The sequence below is a fragment of the Somniosus microcephalus genome, chromosome 19 (genome assembly GCF_052327205.1).
Source record: "Somniosus microcephalus isolate GS21.2 chromosome 19, FLI_Smic_1.0, whole genome shotgun sequence".
Classification (NCBI taxonomy): Eukaryota; Metazoa; Chordata; class Chondrichthyes; order Squaliformes; family Somniosidae; genus Somniosus; species Somniosus microcephalus.
The window spans coordinates 74,738,450-74,755,814 of record NC_141005.1 but is presented as its reverse complement, the minus strand read 5'-3'; the positions used below and the strand labels follow the sequence as shown (position 1 = coordinate 74,755,814).

General features: G+C 44.2%; 1 protein-coding gene across 5 annotated transcripts in view; it reads left to right on the top strand.

Moving 5' to 3' along the window:
* Positions 1-17,365, top strand: part of cabin1 (calcineurin binding protein 1) — a 464,264-nt gene that overhangs the window by 54,599 nt on the left and 392,300 nt on the right. For all 5 annotated transcript variants that reach the window (XM_085962047.1, XM_085962049.1, XM_085962050.1 and 2 more), the window contains exons 16-21: positions 721-957; positions 9,506-9,656; positions 11,678-11,790; positions 14,313-14,474; positions 15,241-15,447; positions 17,143-17,288. In XM_085962047.1, the coding sequence (XP_085818173.1) occupies positions 721-957; positions 9,506-9,656; positions 11,678-11,790; positions 14,313-14,474; positions 15,241-15,447; positions 17,143-17,288 (1,016 nt within the window). The remainder of the gene's footprint in view (positions 1-720; positions 958-9,505; positions 9,657-11,677; positions 11,791-14,312; positions 14,475-15,240; positions 15,448-17,142; positions 17,289-17,365) is intronic.

Sequence of the window (17,365 nt, the reverse complement as noted above, 5' to 3'; positions counted from 1 at the left end):
AGAGCTTAGCATTTGTGACCAAGCTATGTTGACTATAAAAATGATTTATCTTAATCTGTACGATTCCCTGTTGACCTACCCAAGGCAGGCTTGTATCCTTTTGCTACCCTGTACCAGCCCACCATCAGTCTGTACACAGCAGATAGACTATTGTGTGCTGTTGAAGTGGCAAGAGTTATATAGGGATTGCTTGATGGGAACTGACTTGGATCAGGCCTCACCTGAGAAATCGGCCAATTTGGGTCAGGTCCTACCTGGGAGTTGGATCAAGTGCAATAGAGTTCAGTCAGACAGGGAAGTCCTGAATAAATTTTAAATTGGGCAATGGAGCAAGATGATTCATGTGGGCCAGCACAGTTTACACTGATTTCCACACTGATAACATGGCAGTGTTTTTTTTCCAGTGTCCTGGCTGTAGCTTCCAGAGATAGTGGGATAGAATGATATAGCCATTCAGTAGTACAAATAGATGGACTGTGGTGATATAAACATACTGATGTATAGAATAGACACAGTGATGTATGGACATACTGGTATCCCTCAATCAATCAACTTATCCTCAACTCTGTTACTATAATGTATGTTTACTTTTTACATTTATACTAACTGTGGATTATCAAATCAGAAATTCTTCTTACTTTTCCTTCCCCTTCCTCCCCACAAATAACTCCAAGTCGAGGCTTGATGAATGAGTTCTTAAACTCTCTCACTTTTTGTCAGGACTCCCTGCTAAAGCAGAAAGATTACAGGCAGTGCTTGGAGTGTTCTGAAGTTGCACTAAATGAAGCCATTCAACAGATGAACAATGTATCGTCTTCATCCTCGAAGGAAGAGTGGGTTTCAACTGTGACTCAACTGTTGACTGGGATTGACTATTCCTTGTCTGGGGATTACAGTATCCTGGAGGAGCAGTCTGTGAACCCTTGTTTTGTCAGATTCGCCAACAACCTCATCCAGGTAGGCAGGTGCACCTCATTCAATGCAACATACCACACTCGTATCTTCCATTAGAAGGATGTCTGAATATCACTGTACAGCCCAAAATTGTGATACATGTACACTTTGGCTATTTACTTCACAGTAGCATTAATATTGAAAGAAAAGAAAAGCAGAAAGATAGGCACTGTGTATCTGGAGTTAGTCGTAAAGTTGATCCAGCAGATAGCCTGACACTTGTATACTTTAATTGGCTCACCTATCAAGAACCTGAAGTCTACAAATGTGGTAGCATAATTCTTCCAGCTTGGCATCCAACTGTGTTTTGAATGCCTCCAAGGTATTTGCATCCACTATTCTGCTTGGGAGATTATACCAAGTGTTCCTGCACTCTTTGCGTAAACATGTCTTTTAAAAATGTATTTTTCATTAATTTAGTCTCTTGTCCTTTAATCATATTAGCCTCTCCTACTTTGAAATAACATTCTGGGTTTACTTTATCTAAAACAATTAATATTTTATATGCTTCAATGAGAGGGATATCTGCTAACACACAGAGTTGGGATAATCTGCTAAATGGAGTGGGGATGGGAATTTGGTGAAGGGGGAAGGCGGTGCTAAGTAAATCAAGGGTCAACAGTAAAAAAAAAAAAAAAAATCAGTAATTAATTAGATCTAAGGGGATAAAATTCTGATTCTATGAGGGTCTCTTCTCCTTAACCACCTTCTGTCAAAACAGTAAAACTTGAGCGTCTACATTTCAAAAGTAATGAATTGGCTGTAAAGCGCAATGCGGTGTGTTGAGGTTGTGAAAGGTGCAATACAAATCCAACATCCTTTCTTTCTTTCCTTTCTTCTTCCTTCCTTCCTTTGCCTCCTCTCATCCCCAATACAGTCGGGATCAATCTTGTTGCTCTTCTTTATACCCTCTTCCGTGCACGTATCTTGTTGCTTTTGTTACATGCTGACTATAATTCAATATAGTCCTTTAATGTGATCTGACTGGAACATTGCCTCAGCATAATCTTAATGAACCATTCTAGTTAGACATACCAGCATTTTATTCCCTTTTTTAAATTGCCTGACCACATTGTCTAGACCTTAACGGGGACAAAGCTACTATTGCCCCATGCTCCCTTTTTAAGATTTCCTGCTCTATTGCACTCATTTTATGTTTGTAACACCTATTGTTTGACCAGTATGCGATGCTTGTATGTTTGTCTGCCCAATGCATAGTTGATTCAAATCCTTGGCTGCATCGTCTGTCTCTGCTGCTCCCTATTTTAGTAGCATCTGCAAACTTGATCATATTGCATTTGGTTTCGATGCTATGGTAACTTATGTAAATGAGAAGAAACAGGAGTCTAATCACTGACCCTTACAGGACTGCTGTCAACACCTTTCTTGCACCACCCCCCCCCCCCACACCATTCCCATATTCACCTCAATAACACTCTGTTCCCTATTTTTTAACTAATTTCTTATCCAATCCTATGTCCTGCCCTGGATTCCCATGGCTTTTAGTTAATTAGAAGTTTTGTAAGTCTTTTAATGTGAAACTATGTCAAAAACTTTCTAAAAGTTCTCATAAACTATCCTAGGGAATTCTACGGTCAAGAAAAGAAAGAAAAAAGCTTGCTTTTATATAGTGCCTTCCATGACCTCCGGACCTCCCAAAGTGCTGGACAGCTCATGAAGTACTTTTGAAGTGTAGTCCCTGTAATGTAGAGAAACGCGGCAGACCATGTGCACACAGCAAGGTCCCCTACAACCCTCTGAGATCGCTGCGATCCTCCAATTCTGGCCTCTTGTGCAACCCCAGTTTTCATTGCTCCACCATTGGCGGCTGGGCCTTCAGCTGCCTAGGCCCTAAGCTCTGGAATTCCCTCCCTAAATCTCTCCGCCCCTCTACCCCTCTCTCCTCCTTTAAGTCACTCCTTAAAACCTAACTCTTGACCAAAGTTTTAGTCACCCACCCGAATATCATCTTATGTGGCTCGGTGTCAAATTTTATATAGTCTTAAATAGTATTTACTGCACAGAAACGGGCCATTCGGCCCAACCGGTCCTTGCTGGTGTTTCTGCTCCACAGGAGCCTCCTCCTACCCTTCTTCATCTCGCCCCATCAACATATCCTTTTTATTTCTTCCTCATGTGTTTATCTAGCTTCCCCTTAAATGCATCTATGCTAGTCACCTCAACTACTCCATGTACAGGAAACTTTGGTTTATCCGGAGGTTAACTGTCCGGAATGCTCGATCCACCGGTATGACCCCAAGTTCTGGTCTCCCCTGCAACTGGAAACATCTTCTCTACGTCTATCCTATTAAATCCTTTGATAATCTTAAAGATCTCTATCAGGTCACCCCCCAGTCTTTTCTCTTTTCTGGAGAAGAGAGCCCTTGCCTGTTCAATCTTTCCTGATAGGTATAACCTCTCAGTCTGGTATCATCCTAGTAAATCTTTTTTGTACCTTCTCCAGTGCCTCTATATCCTTTTTATAATATGGAGACCAGAACTATTCACTGTACTCCAAGTGTGGTCTATCAAAGTTCACACAACTTCTCTGCTTTTCAATTCTATCCCTCTGGAAATGAACTCGTGTTTTTTGCTTATTTTAAGTCCTTATTAACCTGTGCTGCTACTTTTAGTGATTTGTGTATCTGTACCCCCAGATCCTCTGCCCGTAAGACACTTATTTTCTAAGGCATATGTGACCTCCTTAATCTTCTTACCACAATGTTACCATCTCACACTTATCTCTTTTGAAGTTCATCTGCAAATTACATGCTCAGTCTGCAAGTGTATTAATGTTTTCCTGTACTTTGTCGCAGTCCTCCTCTCTATTAACTACACCCCCCAATTTGGTGTCGCTGTAAATTGTATTTCCGATTTCCGAGTCCAAATCGTGAACAACAGTGGTCCCAGCACTGATCCTTGTGGAACACCACTTTCCATTTTCCCAGTCTGAGTAACGACCTTTAACCCCTACTCTCTTCTGTTTCGTAGTCGGCTTGCTGTACATTCTGCTACTTGTCCTCTGACTCCACATGCCCTGACCTTCGTCGTGAGTCTACTACGCGGTACCTTATCGAAGGCCTTTTGAAAATCCAAATATATTACTATATTATCCTTATCTACCCTTTCTGTTACTGCTTCAAATAATTCAATAAGGTTGGTCAAGCATGACCGCCCCTTTTGAAATCCATGATGACTACTCTCTTATATTTTCAATTTCTAGATGTTTTGCTGTTACATCTTTGAGTAAGGATTCCATTATCTGTCCTACCACCGACGCTAAGCTAACTGGCCTATAGTTACCTGGACTTGTTCTATCTCCCTTTTTAAATACAGGAATCATATGCACTGTCCGCCAGGCCTCTGGCACTATTTCCTTTTCTAATGAATTTTTATTATATATGTAATAGTGCCTCCGCTATCTCTTCCCTAACTTTTAATATGTGTGGATGCAATCCACCTGGACCAGGGGTTTTACCCTCTCCAAGTTTGATTAGTTTATCAATTATCTCCCCCCTTTTCTACCTTAAATGTATTTAGATCAAAAAAGATATATTCATGTAATGCCATGTCTACCATGTTGGTCTCCTTGTTAAGTACTGAGACAAAGTAATTATTTAATATTTCTGCCATTTCGCTGTCATTACCTGTGAATTTATCGTGTGTATCCATTACTGGCCCTATCCCTCTCCTGGTTTTTTTCTTTTGTTATTTATATGTCTGTAGAATACTTTATTATTTCTTTTTATATTCCTTGATAATTTAATTTTGTAGTTTCTCTTTGCTTTCCTAATTTTTTTTTAAACTTATTTCCTAGCCTTTCCTTATCCCCTTTTGTCATCCTCCCCTTTGACTGTGTAGTGTATGCCATTTTCTTTAGTTTAAATTTTTCCCTTATTTCTATATTCAGCCATGGTGTGTCATTACTGGCTAGTTTGTTCTTGCTTTTTTAGTGGGGCTATATTTTTCCTTTGTTTATTCGTTCCTCGGATGTGGGTGGCGCTGGCAAGGCCAGCATTTATTGCCCATCCCTAATTGCCCTTGAGAAGGTGGTGGTGAGCCGCCTTCTTGAACCGCTGCAGTCCGTGTGGTGAAGGTACTCCCACAGTGCTGTTAGGGAGGGAGTTCCAGGATTTTGACCCAGCGACGATGAAGGAACGGTGATATATTTCCAAGTCAGGATGGTGTGTGACTTGGAGGGGAACTTGGAGGTGATGGTGTTCCCATGCGCCTGCTGCCCTTGTCCTTCTATGTGGTCGAGGTCGTGGGTTTGGGAGGTGCTGTTGAAGCCTTGGCAAGTTGCTGCAGTGCATCTTGTAGATGGTACACACTGCAGCCACGGTACACCGGTGGTGGAGGGAGTGAATGTTTAAGGTGGTGGATGGGGTGCCAATCAAGTGGGCTAGTTTGTCCTGGATGGTGTCGAGCTTCTTGAGTGGTGTTGGAGCTGCACTCATCCAGGCAAGTGGAGGGTATTCCATCACACTCCTGACTTGTGCCTTGTAGATGGTGGAAAGGCTTTGGGGAGTCGGGAGGTGAGACACTCGCTGCAGAATGCCCAGCCTCTGACCTGCTCTTGTTGTCACAGTATTTATGTGGCTTGTCCAATAAAGTTTCTGGCCAATGATGACCATTCCCCCCCCAAGTGTTGGATTTGGCGATTGTATTGCCATTGAATGTCAAGGGGTGGTGGTTAGACTCTCTTGTTGGAGACAGTCATTGCCTGGCACTTATGTGGCGCGAATGTTACTTGCCACTTATCAGCCCAAGCCTGAATGTTGTCCAGGTCTTGGTGCATGCGGGCATGGACTGCTTCATTATCTGAGGAGTTGCGAATGGAACTGAACACTGCAATCATCAGCGAACATCCCCTCTTCTGACTTTTTGATGGAGGGAAGATCATTGATGAAGCAGCTGAAGATGGTTGGGCTTGGGACACTGCTCTAAGGAACTCCTGCAGTGATGTCCTGGGGCTGTGATGATTGACCTCCAATAACTACAACCATCTTCCTTTGTGCTAGGTCTGACTCCAGCCAGTGGAGAGTTTTCCCTGATTACCATTGATATCAGTTTTACTAGGGCTCCTTGATGCCACAATCTGTCAAATGCTGCCTTGATGCCAAGGGCAATCACACTCGCCTCACCTCTGGAATTCAGCTCTTTTGTCTTCTGTTTGGACCAATGCTGTAATGAGGTCTGGAGCTGAGTCGTCCTGGCGGAACCCAAACTGAGCTTCGGTGAGCAGGTTATTGGTGAGTAAGTGTCGCTTGATTGCACTGTCGACGACACCTTCCATCAGTTTGCTGATGATTGAGAGTAGACTGATGGGGCCGGATTGGATTTATCTTGCTTTTTGTGGACAGGACATACCTGGGCAATTTTCCATATTGTTGGGTAGGTGCCAATGTTGTAGCTGTATTGGAACAGCTTGGCTAGAGGCACGGCTAGTTCTGGAATACAAGTTTTCAGCACGACAGGAGGGATGTTGCTGTATCCAGTGCGGCCAGCCGTTTTTTGATATCGCATGGAGTGAATCGAATGGCTGAAGACTGGCTTCTGTGATGGTGGGGACCTCAGGAGGATGCTGATATGGATCATCCACTTGGCACTTCTAGCTGAAGATGGTTGTGAATGCTTCAGACTTGTCCTTTACATTCACGTGCTGGACTCTGCCATCATTGAGGATGGAGATGTTCGTGGAGCCTCCTCCTCTCGTTAGTTGTTTAATTGTCCACTACCATTCACGACTGGATGTGGCAGGACGGCAGAGCTTTGATCTGATCCGTTGGTTGTGGGATCGCTTTGCTCTTTCTAAAGCATGCTGTTTCTATTGTTTAACACGCATGTAGACCTGTGTTGTAGCTTCACCAGGTTGGCACCTCATTTTTAGGTACACCTGATGCTGCTCCTGGCATGCTCTTCTACATTCCTCATTGACCCAGGGTTGGGCCCCTGGCTTGATGGTAATGGTAGAGTGAGGGATATGCTGGGCCATGAGATTACAGATTGTGGTGGGATACAATTCTGCTGCTGCTGATGGCCCACAGTGCCTCATGGATGCCCAGCTTTGAGCTGCTAGACCTGTTCTGAATCTATCCCATTTAGCAAGGCGGTAGTGCCACAGAACACAATGGAAGTTGTCCTCAGTGTGAAGATGGAACTTCGTCTTCACAAGGACTGTGCGGTGGTCACTGCTACCAATACTGTCATGGACAGATGCATCTGCGACAGGTGGATTGGTGAGGATGAGGTGAAGTAGGTTTTTCTGTCGTGTTGGTTTTCTCAATACATGTCGCTGGCCCAGTTTGGCAGTTATATCTTTCAGGACTCAGCCAGCTCGGTCAGTAGTGGGACTACTGAGCACTCATGGTGATGGACATTGAAGTCCCTCACCCAGGTGGATGCTATTGATCATTGTTTTAAATGTTTCTCACTGCTATTTCTTTGTCAGTAAATTTTTCCAGTTTATTTTCCCTAGTTCCATTCTCATCCCCTTTAAAGTCAGTTTTTTTTGTAATTTATTACTTTGAGGTTTGTCTTGCTTGTGTCCTTCTCAATCTTTCCTTGCATTTTATTATGTTGTGATTGCTATTGCCTAGATGTTCCCCTGCACTTACTTCTCTTACTGTCTGGTTCATTTCCCATTTCTAGATCCAGCAGTGCGCTCTCTCTTGTTGGGCTTTTTATCTACTGGGTAGGAAAGTAGTGCTGTACACATTGTAAAAGCTCCATTCCCTGTACTCCTGTCGCTACCTCTTGTCAGTTTATTTGGGTGTAGTTAAAATCTCCCATGATTATTATTCTATGTGATTTACTAATTTCACATATTTGTTTACATATTTCTTCCTCCACCTCCTTTCCACTATTAAGGTTGTCTGTAGTATACCCCTATTAGCGTGCCTGATGCCTTCCTATCTTTTATTTCGATCCATATGGATTCTGTTTCTAACCTGCTGTTAATTATGTCCCTTTTTTTCTATTGCCATTATGTTCTCTCTGATTAGTACAGCTCCCCCATTGCTGCCTTCCTTCCCTATCTTTTCTGATTGTTATAAGCTGCACTCTTTCGTTGCCAGTCCTGTTCTTTATGTAGCCATGTTTCAGTTATTCCTACAACTGATTCCTCGCCATGGATTATTGCCTCCAGTTCCCCCGTTTTATTTTGGATGCTGTGTACATTGCTGTACAGGCAGTTTAATTTGTCTTTAATAGTTGTTCCTTTTAGTTTATTTTTAACATTCCTTTTATACTTGTGTTTTAGAACTGTATTTGTTCCCTGACCATTTATGCTACCGTATTCCTTTCCTTGGTCTGACCTTTACTCTCCTCCTCCTATTTCATTTATCTTCAGATTTATGTTATTTTCATCAGATTTCTTCCCCCCTCTTTTACTGGTTTAAAGTCCTATCGACAGCCCTATTTATCCTTTCCGTTGGACACTGGTCCTACTCTGGTTCTGGTGGAGCCTGTCCCAGCGGTGCAGCTCCTTCCTGTTCCAGTACTGGTGCCAGTGTCCCATGAAATGGAACCTGTCTTTCCCACACCAGTCTTTCAGCCATGGATTCACCTTCCTGATCTGCCTATCCCTAGGCCAATTAGCATGTGGCTCGCGTAGTAATCCTGAGGTCACCAACCGTGAAATCCTGTTTTTAAAATTTGTTTGATAATGCTCCTGTGAAGTGCCTTGGGTCGTGTTACTACATTAAAGTAACTCTATAATTGCAAGTTATTGTTGTTGTCCCACAAACAGCATTGAGATAAATGACCAGTTAATCTGTTTTGTTGATGTTGACTGCAGAATAAAACTCGGCTAAGACACTATATTTGAGAATACTACAGATAATTGTTAATTGCCCATCCCTCTATAGAATATGGCCAAATTGCAGATAGACAACCACATGCTCGCCGACTTACATTGGCTCCCGGTCTAGCAATGCCTCAATTTAAAAATTCTCATCCTGGTGTTCGATCCCCCCCATGTCTTCGCTCATCCCTATCTCTGTAACATCCTCCAGCCCATAACCATCTGAGAACTCTGCGTTCCTCCAAATTTGGCCTCTTGTGCATCTCCCACTTCCTTTTCCCCCACCATTGATGGCTGTGCCTTCAGCTGTCTTGGGCCCTAAGCTGTTCCCCTCTCTTCTTTTCCCCCACCATTGATGGCCGTGCCTTCAGCTGTCTTGGGCCCTGAGCTGTTCCCCTCTCTCCTTCTTTAAGACGTTCCTTAAAGCTTGCCTCTTGACCAAGCTTTTAGTCACCTTTCCTAATCTCCTCCTCTGGCTTGGTTTTATCTTATTACCCTTCCATGTAACGCCTTCAGATGTTGTACTATGGTAAAGGCGCTATACGAATGCAAGTTGTTACTGTTGCACGAGGTCACCGTTCAACAGCTGGATGGTGCCCATGGCTTTCAATTAAGTGCAGCAGTGAGTTTAAACTCCAATGCATGGCAGTACTGTGCAGTGTATTTTATATTGACAGACTGGATTTGTCAAATCAAATTGTAAATATTAACCAAAGAGCCCTGTGTATCTGTGTGCTGTTGTTGTAGATCATTGACTGCAGCATGGGGATATCAGAAGATGCCAAAGAACCGAACGTGTCATCGGTGCTGCCTTGGATCACCCTCTACAGGATCATAAAACATGAGGAGGAGGAGTTTGACACACTTCGCCGCCAGCATTGTAAAAGTGAAGACTCGGGTCAGTATTACTCTCTGGACTTGAGGATGAAGGAAGCACAATGTAATGTCTTACAAAATTTAAGCGGACTAATAATTTTATTCTGCTTATTCTTCGGGCACTGTCGGTTTCCCCCAAAAAATGAATGGTGGACGGTTGTTAAATATTGAGCTGTATTTCAGCATAGGTGATAAGGATCCCATAGGTTTGAAGAAACTATGTATGAGTATTAAAGGCACTGCTTTAACTGGATGGCAGTGCCACACTGAGATATCAACTGTTGCCCTATTTCTCCCCTATCCACTGATACACCACTGTGCGTTGACTCTCTGACTGACTGAGGGGGAATTTGCTTTCTTATCTCTGGTAGTTATTTGCTCACAACCTATGATCTGGCTGTCTCCAGGTATTCTCGCAAGACTAGCCTGGTTTCCAAATACTGTAGCTGGCTCACTTAACGCTGCGCCTTGACCAGGTTCACATGAGTGTATATTGCATCACCAGTGTTTCACAGAGGTGGTGATATGTTCTTTGATTTGCGGATGGTTTTTTTTCTCTCTCCAGCTTTCCCCCATCCCCGTCCTGCTCATGTTGAATGCTTATTGAGGCCCTGTTTGACTGGTGCCAATCATGCACTGTGACTGCACCCAACTGGTTGTTGTCTGCATGTAATCCCGACAGTTAATTTTCAGCCGTTAGGTGGTACCAGAGTCGAGCTCGATCAGTGGTAATCCCTGTCCTGCATACACTCCAGGTGAACCCTGACTGATTTCCTCCCCAAACCAAAGGTGCAGAGGCCAAATGTAGCCCCTAGTGGTTTTAATCTGTAACTGGGAATTATACATGGCTAACTTTAGTTCCCTGTACACATGGCACCATGCATTGGCATCATTATCCCTATACCTAGGTTGACTGTCCAGATGGTCCTAGCTGCCAATGCAAAATTCACTACCTGTCTTACTCTCAGCGTTGTGGGTTAGGCTATTGAAGTAGACAATATAAACCGACCCATTTAGAGAGAAAGAGAGGGAAAGAAAAAGAGGTTTAAGATGGTGGTGCAAATGTAGGTAGTTGAGTTGATTTGGCAAAAAAAGGTTGGGTTTAATGGTCTGCTTTTAAAAAATGAATAATTTTTATGCTCAATGGTAGCCCCAGTCCTATTTGTTATTTCATTTATGCTAGAGGGAAGTGTATTTGGATGTCTTAAAATTTGGAGTGGTTTGAGCTGCTGTACTCAATAATGCACTTTAGGTTTTGCATGGCCACCTCATTACCTCTATTACTGGGCACCTAGTAGATTCTGGAGATCGAATGCACAATTCCTGACCAATGGGTGACTGAATTGAAGGTTTGTTTCTTTTTTGAGGAATTATTTTGCCCATCTTCTGATGAAGGTGTTGACAGCTTCTGGATTACTGTTAAATTCAGTTAATTAAATAAATCTAGAACAAAAAGCTAGTATCAGAAATGGTGACCATATAACTGTCGTAAAAACCCATCTGGTTCAGTAATGTCCTTTAGGGAAGGAAACCTGCCGTTCTTACCTGGTCTGGCCTTTGTGACTCCAGACCCACAGCAATGTGGTTGACTCTGCCTTCTGAAATGGCCTAGCAAGCCACTTGGTTGTTTCAAGAAGGCGGCTCCCCACCACCTTCTTGAGGGCAATTAGGGATGGGCAATATCCTGTGACTGATCAAAAAAACATGGGTGCCCTCCGGTGCCTCATTCAAGTGTCCATTCTTCAACTGTGAGTAGGTGTTGGCAGGTTGTGTGCTCGTGGGAGGCATTGCAATTAAGCCTCGTCCTGCCCAGATACTCGTGCTTTCCAGCAGGAGTTACTGGCTTGTGATTGGGAAACTTGGCTGATTTCCTCTCCTCAGCTCTGGGATGTTGAGGTTCGTTGTATCCCCCTGATTGGTGAAGGTGATTGGCCAGCACGATCCTGGTGCATTTCGTGCTGCAATGCTCATTGTTGCCACAATAAGGGATGTCTTTCTCCAGAGAGATGTTTCTGTTCCTTTCAATGCCTCTGTATTTTGTAGATCCTGAAACTCCAATGCTGCCTTCCTCTCTGATGTTGCTGAACACAGCGCATGAGTACCTGGGGCGAAGATCCTGGTGCTGTAACTCTGATGGAGCATTGCTTAAGTTCTATGTAAGTAGGCTGGTTTAGAATTATGCATACTAACATATGAAATTAAGGGGCGGAAAAGCAGCTGGTCCATCAAGCCTGCCCCAATTTTCCACTCGTGTACTATCTTGCCCCTTTCTCTTCCCATCCCATATTGGAATATGGAATATGTTCTGTGATAAGATTAGAGAACTCATTCAGCTCGTAATTGAGAAATTCAACAATAGGAGCAGAGAGCTCAATCTTTTAGCTGGGAGAGTACCTCAGCGTGCGGATCTTGGGGCTGTTGTTCAATCTTACCGCTGGTGTGTGAAATGGAAAAGTCACACTGGTGCAGTAGGGAGCAGTCTTCCAAAGTTGAGGTGGAGACATGGTGTTGGGATAGAATGGAGGAAGCTTACTTGGTATCTAACTGTGCTGCCAGACCTGGGAGTGCTTGCTGATGCTGTAGCACTGACACCTGTCCACCTTGATGCGTACAAATCTTTTTCCATATAAAGCAGCCTGGGATATTTGTAGGGTTCGGAGTAGATTCCAGTTTCTCTGCGCTGACCCACCCCAGCGTGGTCGTGGGCCCCATTAAAACGTGGGGAATTCCCTCCTTGATTTTCATGCTCTGTGGGAGGACTAGACCCATATTGTATGTCGAACCAGAACTGAGAGGATATACTTATCAGGAAAGGCTGAACAGGCTGGAGCTCTTTTCTCTAGAAAAGAGAAGTCTGAGGGGTGACTTGATAGAGGCCTTTAAAATAATGAAAGAGTTCGATAGGTTCGACGTAGAGAAAATGTCTGCACTTGTGGGGGAGACCAGAACTATGGGCCATGAATATAAGATAGGGAATTCAAGAGAAACTTCTTTACCCAGGGAATGGTTGGAATGTGTAACTCACTACCACAAAGTGGTTGAGACGACTAGCATAGATTCATTTGGTTCGGAGTTCTACCTCCGAGTGAGCGCAGACACAAGCGTCGTCTGCATACTGTAATTCGATGACAGAGGATGGGACGACCTTGGATCTGGATTGGAGGCGACGGAGGTTGAACAGTTTCCCGTTTGTTCTGTAAATTAGTTCCACTCCAGTGGGGAGCTTACTGAGGGTGAGATGGAGCATTGCAGCAAGGAAGATCGAGAAGAGCGTTGGTGCGATGACACAGCCTTGCTTGACCCTGGTTCGTACGTGAATTGGGTCTGTGGTGGAACTGTTGGTCAGGATCACGGCTTGCATGTCGTCGTGAAGCAGGCGGAGGATAGTGACAAACTTTTGAGGGCAGCCAAATTTGAGGAGGACACTCCATAATCCCTCACGGTTGACAGTGTCGAAAGCCTTTGTGAGATCAAAGAAGGCCATGTACAGCGGTTGGTGCTGTTCCCTGCATTTCTCTTGTAATTGACGTGCGGTGAAGACCATCATCAACACCTTCACCGAAGCGTACGAGCGCATGGGCCTTACACTAAACATCCATAAAACAAAGGTCCTCTACCAACCTGCCCCCGCCACACAGTACTGCCCACCCGATTATCAAAATCCATGACAAGGCCTTGGACAACGTGGACCACTTTCCATACTTCGGCAGCCTACTGTCAACAAGGGCAGACATCGATGACGAAGTCCAACACCGCCTTCAGTGTGCCAGTGCAGCCTTCGGTCGCCTGAGGAAGAGTGTGTTTGAAGACCAGGGCCTCAAACCCGGCACTAAGCTCATGGTCTACAGAGCAGCAGTGATATCCGCCCTGCTGTATGCCTCAGAGACATGGACCATGTACAGCAGGCACCTCAAAGCACTGGAGAGGTACCACCAACGCTGCCTCCGCAAGATCCTGCAAATCCATTGGCAGGATAGGGGCACCAACGTCAGTGTTCTTGCTCAGGCCAACATCCCCAGCATTGAGCGTGGTCAAAGCTTCAATCGGCTCCAATGGACGGGTCACATTGTCCGCATGCCCGATACGAGGCTCCCAACACAAGCGCTCTACTCGGAGCTCCGGCACGGCAAGAGAGTCCCAGGTGGGCAGAGGAAACGCTTCAAGGACACCCTCAAAGCCTCCTTGAAAAAGTGCAACATCCCCACTGACACCTGGGAATCCCTGGCCCAAGACCGCACAAAGTGGAGGAGAAGCATCCGGGAAGGCGCCGAACACCTCGAGTCTCTTCGCCGGGAGCAAGCGGAAGCCAAGCGCAAGGAACGCACATCAACCCAAGCACCCCACCCACCCGCCCCTTCAACCACCGTCTGCCCCACCTGTGACAGAGACTGTAGGTCCCGCATTGGGCTCATCAGTCACCTGCGAACTCATTTTTAATGTGGAAGCAAGTCATCCTCGGTTCCGAGGGACTGCCTAAGAAGAAGGTTCATTTAAGGAGAAGCTAGATAAACACATGAGGGAGAAAGGAATAGAAGGATATGCTGATGGGATGAGATGAAGTAGGGTGGAGCATAAACACTGGCTTGGGCCGAATGGCCTGTTTCTGTGCTGCACACTTGATGGTGTGGTTTTGTGTATTACTTTGTTTATGTAATGAAAAATATGCCTTTCTCGACAGGTTCGAGTTCTTCAGAAGGAACTGTCTGCCTCAAGAGCTGAAGATGCCCACCCCTTCAAAGAGGAGCTTGAGACTGCCCTCGAGCAGTGCTTTTACTGTCTATATGCCTATCCTAGTAAGAAGAGTAAAGCCAGGTATCTGGAGGAACACTCTGCTCAGCAGGTGTGTAGTTATGCACACACTGCATGTTACAAGCTAGTTAAAATGAGTAACTTTATGTAGAAAATGGTGCCAGAAAACTTTATACTGAGCTGTGAAATTAGTCCATTGAGTGTTGATTAACCTTTAGTGAGTGTGTGTGCGTGTGCAGATATCTGTTCATGGTACATTTTTATTTTGCTTCACATACGGACAATGTTGAGTTTGTGACTGAACAGTTTGGGGTTTAACAGTATAAACAAGGAATGTTGAAACTGCTGTTCCTGGGCTGTATGCAGCCCTTGAAACCCAAGCAACTCCGTTCCATTTGCACTTGCATTTCTCACTAGCTTATCCACTTTGAATTTCATGTATCTGGAGGTTAGAAAGGGGCTTTTTTAAGGTCATTGTCTCTTGGTGGACAAATCCTAAATCAGGACATGCCAGTCTGTTGGCATCAGCAGCTTGAGATATCTGAAAATGAATGGAAACGCTGATTTAAGTTGCACGTGTGACCCCCCCCCCCACCAAGGCTCTCTGGTTCACACCTATGTGGTCCATGAAAGTAAAAAGCTTGGTCCCTTGGTATAAATGTAGCTCCAGTCCTCCACACTGAATCATTAGCCTCTAGTGCTACAGTGAGGAGGTACCAGGCAAAGGCTAGACCGCTCTCCACACACAGGTAGAGTCTCCTTGTGCTGCTCTCACTTCCCTCCTAGTGGCTGTTCTTTGAACCAAATCTCGTAGCTTAATGTTAATGATCTCCTTTTTCTCTGTGTTTAAACTGTAGGTGGAACTGGGTTGGAATGATGCAGAATTTATGTTTGATTACTTCAAGCCCAAGAATTACCCAGAATTTGACAGTTACAAGACCAGCACTGTGTCTGCAGATCTGGCAAATCTCTTGAAGAAGATTGCTGCAATAGATCGTGACGAGGATAACCCACCTCTCACAATAGAGAGTGTAACAGCCTATATTGAAGGCTCTGTTGACATGGTAAGGTCAATGTCACTGTAGTGGAGCTGCCAAAGGTTAAACTTTTGAATTTCAAGTACAGGAAACTTTCGATTTACCGGCACCTAAATAACCGGAAATCTCGCTTAACTGGCAAAATTCAGGAGTAGGTTCAGGTAACTTTTATTACTTTTTTACTCCATTTGTTGCTGTGCAAGGGTGTGGCTGCAGCTGTTGCTTAGCTACAGAGACACTTGCAACTTGTGCCCATTGTTCTGAAGCTGTTACAGGGTTTGTTGCTTTATATGGAGCTCTGAGCTCCGTATCTTTTACTATAGCGTTCGGTTATCCGGAATTTTTGATGAACCGGCACCACGTCGGTCCCGTCCGTGCCGGATTAAAAAAAAGTTTCCTGTAAACAGTTTCTCATTAAAATGGGGAAATTGCCTCTTCTGATGGCTGAATGGGTAAATGTACTGTGTGATGCATTACTGAGCTAAACAGGCCAAGAGTATCAAGGTTTTAACTTCTGATCTGTATTTTGTTAGCTGATCTTGGGCAGAGCGACTGTAGGGGTGCTACAGTCATCTTCTGTGTGTCTGGGCTAGTGAAGGGACGAGTCAGGCAGGCGACTGCTCATGATTGCTACGCAGTGATCCACAATGGAAATTGTATATGACTGTATGTACAGAATCATAGTGAAGATAGGGTTGGGCTTGCTGCAACACTCCACAGTCAAATAGCATGTGTGCAAACAGGGCATGGGGATCGCACAGGGCTTGTTTGTGATTCCTGTGCCCCTGCCTCAAACTTAGGATTCCATATGTTTTTTAATCAGCTGGTCTTCCCACTTTTAAAGATTGGTTTATCTGAATGCCCAAGTATTTCTGGTCATCTACCTAAAGTTTTACCATGTAGTGTGTGTTTCCACTCCTTATTTTTCCTTGCAAAATATAGCACCTCACATTTCTGTGCATTAAATTTCATCTGATATCTATCTGCCCAATCCAACTGCCTCTCTGACCTTCTGAAGTCACTTACTGTCCTCATCACAGTTTACCACACTCCCTATTTTGTGCCATCTGTGAATCTTGATGTTGTGCCCCAATACTCTGGTTTGGATATACACTACAAGGCACCCCTGTTTACAATACTGCAGTCTGAAAAACAGCCATTCATCACGACTCCTTGTTTTCTCCTTCACCCAGCTTCCGATCCATGTTGCCTTCAATACCTTGTGCCTTAATTTAGTGTTATAATTTATTCCCTTCTCCCTTCTTGAGAAAAGGTTACGTCGGCAGCCGTCCAGTCCATTGTACACTGCTTCAAATTCTGGCCCGGTTTGTTTAGTTCCGTTTAACACTGTACAACAATTGTAACTGTATGTGGTGCTTAGGGATGTCATCATTTTTCTTTTGGTTGGGCAGAATCTTCAATAAGTTTCCTTTGGGCATTTTAAATCCCTGTATTGAAGACAGCTGTTGTCGGGAATGTAACTATCTTTATCCAAGTCAAACCTCGAACTATGTATCTTTTTTATGAGAGATGGGGAAAGACCCAGTGACAACTGCATTGCATAGTGAATGAGTAGCAGTTCATATTCTAGCCTATCTCTTGGAAGTTTACACTTTGAGTTTTATTTGGGCAGATTTAGATTTGGGTTTCTATCTGTAGACACCTATCTTTCTGGCTAACGTTGCAGACCTCATACTGTTTCATTTTGTTTTTTACTTTTAGGTGCCAGCACTCCCTGAAGGAGCAGATTCTGGGCTTCCTCTTGTTAATGAGTTGTATTACCTCCTAGCTGACTATCATTTCAAGAACAAAGAACAGGCCAAAGCTATAAAATTCTATATGCATGACATCTGTGTCTGTCCAGCCAGGTATGACCTGCTAGTTACATTGGTGTTAACCTGAAACCAGGAAAATCAACTGTGATGGCATTGTGGGATGCTCGGTA